The 6,141-nt window shown below is 39.3% G+C and overlaps 1 protein-coding gene across 1 annotated transcript; it reads left to right on the forward strand.

Annotated features, from left to right (window-relative positions):
* Window positions 1–2,266: 2,266 nt before the first annotated feature.
* Window positions 2,267–4,021, forward strand: LOC113573395 (heterogeneous nuclear ribonucleoprotein A0-like). Its single transcript, XM_035532205.1, is given in 3 exon segments — window positions 2,267–2,488; window positions 2,490–2,555; window positions 2,557–4,021. Coding segments are annotated over 3 exon segments (924 nt in total). The 5' UTR covers window positions 2,267–2,356; the 3' UTR covers window positions 3,283–4,021.
* Window positions 4,022–6,141: the final 2,120 nt, after the last annotated feature.

Genomic DNA, 6,141 nt, shown 5'->3' on the forward strand with positions numbered 1-6,141 from the left:
TATTTGTACTTTTTTTTTGCAAAAAAAACATTAAATTAATCTAGGGTTCACTTAATTTCCATTACTGCCACATCACAGACTCCACCAGATAACAGTGTAAATATTTAAATAAATAAAACACCTGGAGCCAGTATTTCAAAACTCTTAATCTGGATTAAATTTAAATTACAGTCTCTTCAGCACCCCCTTCAAATGTCCAGTTGTTCCTCTTGCTGTGTGAGCTTAGTTGAATGCCACCTCTGCAGAGGTGCCAGTTGCTGGAGAAGGTCTAAATAACCATGGTAACAGGGTGAACATCATCACCAAGTATAATGCCATCTGGGTGCTCTTGCTGGAATTTATTGAAAATATTGCTCTCTTGGCATACTGGGGCATCATGAACTGATCCAGACCATCGCCAGCACAGTTTATAATGATTAGATCAGCATCTCCCACAAGTTGTAGGTTTATGCTATTCATTTTCTGTTCACAGATTATCATTCTCTCTCATGAGGGGCCTCAGTGCAGTCCAACACAGCAATGTTGAGCATTTTATACATTGAAAAAAGTCATGTTTTATGTTGTTGAGGTTCTCTGGATTTTCAGAAAAAAACCTTACTGGTTCAGAAGGTTTATCAACAGAGATGAGACTCTGTGAATGATTTAAAATATGTGGATTTTGTCACACATGCACCACCCCCAATAATTTGTCAAAATGTCCCATTAGATAGAATTGTAAAGCAATTAGTACCCATTGGCCTACAGTCAAGACATGGCTTTTCAGAGTGATGTTGTAAATGTGGTCTGTGTAAAATTATTCATGAAAAGGGGACCAATGTCACACTAACATAAACAAATTTATTTCTAGAAGGTGTATGTTTTCATTACTTCACCTTGCTATTCCATGCCATAAGAATGCACTTACTTCAAAAAGGAAGCATGATGTTAGGATTTCAATCTGTGACTGTGTTAATGCCACTGGCACTGGACTGTTAAGAGAGTTAATAGTGAAGAGAATTTACATTTTCGGTGGACCCAAATCCCAATCTGGAATTTGGCCTGGAATTTGCATTGCCTCAGAGTGGACCAAATACTCAGAAGAACAGTGAACCTCTTAACTGACCCTAGACACCTAGTGGATAACATTTATGCCTGTGGAGGCTGAACCTGAAGAGGCCATTAGTGTAGAGCCAACAGATTCAAGAACTCTACAATATGCTGAACCAACATCATCCCAACCCAGGAAAAAGCTCCTGGGCATGGAAACAGTAAGGGCAGGAAAATATATACAGCTATCTGAAATGCAAGTCTAACTAACCTTGCTCCAGTAGGTGGGGATGAAAATAAGGATACGTGTTCTTGTATTATTGTTTTATACATTCAACATCAGGAATGCCTATTTATGTTGCAGACATCGTTAACTAAACAGTTTCAATAGAAAACTTGTTTATATTCTCTTTCTGCAACTACATATTGAATACATTGGTTTTTACGGCAGAAACAGTGACAGCGGTATGCAGTTTTATATTTCAAAAAATAATTTCGTTTTGATAAATATACCTTCACAATAGCATACATTCATCATGGTTTACAATGTTCATTACTTCAAGTTGACTTTTATGTTATTTCTGCAAAAAAAAAAAATGTTCAAACCTTGCTATGTGGTAACAACATAAGCCTCTTTTTGGTATTAAATAGATCTAGATTTTAACTATTTGTTTAAAAAAAATGTGGGATTTAATCCTAACTCAAAAATACAAATACAAATAATCAGAACTGTTCAATTGTTTGGAAAACGTTATTTACTTGTTCTGATACTGCCGAATTTTTGAAAAAAAAAAAAAAAAAAAAAAAACGGCCCTTGGTGAAAGTTTATAGAAACTGTTCCCACAAATTTAAATACAGGAAATATGTTATTTTTTTCCAAAGAGCATCTCAAAGTACAAACTGCAAAAAGCAGTTTGCAAAAACTGCTGTGTGCTTATTAAATCCATTCTTTTCTAAGGAGTAAATAATTAATTCCATAGCACAAGCCTTAAGGCTGCGTGGCTTAAAAGTTTAAAATGTGGTTTCTGAATGGGCAAGCAAATGAGAAAACCCGCGATGCAAGTTTGTTGGAACTTAATTAAAAAAATTCTCTTATATGTTTATGTAAAACAGTGACGAAACCTCCAGTCCTCAAGATACAATGAAAATTGTAGTTTTTTGTAAACCACGCCCTTTGACATACCACGAAACCATACAAAAGACTTTTCCACTGGAGGGGCGTGTTTTTCTGAACGAGCATACGTTACTGACGTAATTACGCGACATTTTAAAGGACGCCACGGCTCAGTTCTTCATCCGAAAAAGTCGACTACGTTGTACGCTTACGACAATGGACCAGCTCTGCAAACTTTTCGTCGGCGGCTTGAACGTTCAGACCACCAACGAAGGACTACGTGCTCATTTTGAACAGTACGGTCAGCTAACCGACTGCGTCGTGGTTCAAAATGACCAGCTTCAGCGGTTCCCGCTGCTTCGGCTTTGTCACATATTCGAGCGTCGAGGAGGCAGATGCAGCAATGGCCGCTAGGGCCACATGTTGTGGATGGAAAAAACGTGGAGCTGAAAAGAGCGGTGGCTCGTGAAGACGCGGGCAAGCCCGAAGCTCTTGCCAAAGTGAAGAAGATATTCGTGGGAGGCCTCAAGGAAGACATCGAAGAAAACGACCTGAAAGAGTATTTTTCTAAGTTTGGTGCAATCGAGAAAGCTGAAGTCATCACCGATAAAGATACCGGCAAGAAGCGCGGCTTCGGCTTTGTTCACTTTGAGGACAACGACGCCGCGGATAAGGCGGTCGTGCTCAAGTTTCATACGATAAATGGACACAAAGTCGAGGTGAAGAAAGCGCTCACACGACAAGAGATCCAAGCTGCCGGTGGACCCCGGGGAGGCAGAGGAAGAGGGGGTAGAGGAATGGGCAGAAATCAAAATGGCTTCGGCGGTGGAAGAGGCGGTTACAATAGCTATGGGGGAGGCTACGGGGGAGGATATGGCGGCAGCGAAGGTGGCTACGGCGGCGGCTATGGTGGTGGCTACGGCGGCGGCTATGGTGGTGGCTATGGAGGAGGATACGGAGATCAGATGGGGGGATACGGTGGTGGTAATGGCTACAGTGACTTTGGCAGTGGATACGGTCAACAGTCGTCTGGTTACGGTCCCATGAAGGGCGGAAACACGTATGCTGGTCGGAGCGGTGCTCCTTATCCCCGCGGTGGAGCAGCTGGATATGGTAGGGGTGGCTATGGGGGCGCATATTAAACCACGAGTAGGAGAGACTCGGGAGACTGTCCGTATATTTCGTCGAAGTCACATTGGGCAGAATCCATCATTCATCCGGTCTCTGCTAAACACCTTTCAGAAATGGCGGACACTGTGAATCTTTACCTTAAAGACCTCAATTCCTAACAGGTAGGAAGATTCCTTCCAAGAAACCTGACTTGTTCGACCACCTTTTGTTGTAGGACAGCATCGATTTCATTTATGTTCCAAGTTAAAGGTGTATATATATATATATATCTCTTTTGGCTTGACTTTTCCCCCTTTTTGTTTTTAGATTCGGATATTTCGTGCAAGTCTTGTTAATGTGTTTGCAGTCCATTGGGTTTTAGACTTGGTCAACAAAAGCGAATTGTCTCAGCTAAAGGCTAATTGGTTTTCTGCCAGAACTGCTGGGTGGTGAGATTAAAGTATATTTGGTGCTGTTCACATCACTTTGCGCTCAATCGTTCGTCTCTGTAAAACCCATTTATATTCTTTCCGGTGTGGCAGAATAGATTATAATATCTACGTTTAATTGATGCCTTTTTACTTTGTGAAATAACGCGGGGAAGTCTTTCATTTTACACTCTACTCCTGTAGTTCAGTTATCCGCTGTATACAAATTTACTTCCAGCATTGTCATTGTATTGTATTCCCTGTTTGCAGAACATACACATTGTTAAACACTGATATGCAAATGTATGTTACTTTTTAAATAAAAAATCTACGACAGCTTAAATTTAGTCTTTGGAGACGTTTTGGCTGAAGTGGCCGGCCATTTGAGGCCAATCTAACTTCGTTCTGTGCGCTAAATTTCGTCCCTTTTAGTTCTTGAATAGGTTTAAAATATTTATGCCAACGCGGGGGGGACTAATGTCTTTTGGTATGTAAAGAATTAACGAGATACACCGATTATGTATTCAATGAACAACTAAGGGTTTATTTACTTTTGATTCCTATATTTAGGTGTTTCAGTTATTCCAGTACTTCAAAATAGCCGTAGAAGTTTGTTTATACAGGGAACCTGTTCAGTACCTGGGTTCGATTGTGATATGACTGAAATATCTCATTAGGATATCATCCTGCAATCTAGGTATGTAAATCAACCTGTCTTCACTACGTGTTGGTCAAGTATTACTTTGTTCTATAGTTGTGTAATTTGATTGCTCAATAGCAATAACTAGTCATGGTGGATCAAATCAAATGGTGCGTATTCAAATTCAGGGCCTTTTTAGCACTTGGGCTCATAATAGGAATTTTGGCATGAATTGCTTAAGGGTTTGTCTTTGTTTGTTTGTTTGTTTGTTTGTTTGTTTTTTGTACAGCATTTTGAAGCTTTTAATTTGAACCTGTCTGAATCTGTATTTTTCTTGTGTGTGTGGTTTACCCTTTCTCATTTTCCCCCTGTCTTCCTCCTAGGCAGTCACTGATGTCGCACATCAATTGTGACCGTGGACTTCAACACCCAAGGATTCAGATCTGCACTGTAATTCTGTTGATACTGAAATATGAAGGACTTCAGGGCAGTGTGCCTGTGCTTTTTATGTATTTTTATTTTTTTAACTGCAAATCTTGCACAGGTACCTGAAGTAAATTACACTTATTACAAATTTTCTCACGTTTAACAGACTTTTAATAGTACTGCTTTTAAGGAAAAAAATGTCTTAAAGATGAACTTTTTAGATTTCAATTTGCAAATGTACTTTTTTATATCAAAATAAAAATCTGAATGTTTTGTGCTAAATGAAGTCATATATCAGTAAGGCAAGTTCTCAAGTAAGCATTCACCATTTCTCATTGTAACCATGCAACTTTTTATTTTGGAAACTGCAATTTTTCTTGAAGGTTATGCTGGTGCATTGCCTGAAGGCATGTTCAAAACTGGGAAGTAATGCAAAGGGGTAACACATTTTGTCCAATGCACATATTAAGTTTGCCTGGGGGCTTAAGAGCTGCATGTTTGGTGGTTTGAAACCAGTAGTAATGGGCCTTTGGTCATTACATTCTGAAAGCAAATACTTCACTCAAATCAGCAAGTAATGTCTTAAGCTAAGCAGTTTTGGACCTCACAATGGTTCTCAAATTGGGCACAGGCCATGCATTTACCAGCTGCTGCATTAGTAACACATAGGTAGGTATACAGAAAGTCTATAGCCCATATGTTGCCATGCATAATTTGTATACAATACTGTAGCTTTTCATCAGTAGTTGGTATTTAACCATAGGACTTGAGTATAATGTTGGCTGCAAAATTAGGTGCAATTGCTATGCTATAAAATGCATCTACAAGGCTGGTGTACTTGCTGTGGCTGTTGCTAATAAAGTATTTTATGGAAGCTTGGTTGTGTATCCTGAAATGATGGGCTGTTGGTCATTGATTTCAGCCTTGTGAATGAGAATTTGTGGCAAGATATTTTTAAACCATACAGTTTCACAGTCACCTTAGTATAAATATCCTCTGTGGTAGCGTATTGTACTGAACACCCATTTATGGGTGGTGGTGGGGTTTGTTTTGTTTTTTTCCTCCATTTCTGTGGAATCAACCATTGATCAGTTAGGCACGGTCTTCTCTTAAATGGTTTAAGTGCTCCCAAGATGAGATGTGTTGGGCTCAATTTGGACACCCTTCTTAGCTGTTATGGAAAGGTACTGGCCCACCAATGAGCATCTTGCATGCTGTGTTGTGTGAAGTAGTTTAAAATCTGACACACAGTAAAGTTTCTTATCTACTTTATTACATGATATATGTAATATTACATATATTATGCAGTTTTGTGTTATTTAGGGGCAAGCTTCTTATTGTAGCTCCGGTATGACACTAATGAAGAAATTGAGGCAACAAACAGGTTAATTCACTGT

The sequence above is a fragment of the Electrophorus electricus genome, chromosome 12 (genome assembly GCF_013358815.1).
Source record: "Electrophorus electricus isolate fEleEle1 chromosome 12, fEleEle1.pri, whole genome shotgun sequence".
Lineage (NCBI taxonomy): Eukaryota > Metazoa > Chordata > Actinopteri > Gymnotiformes > Gymnotidae > Electrophorus > Electrophorus electricus.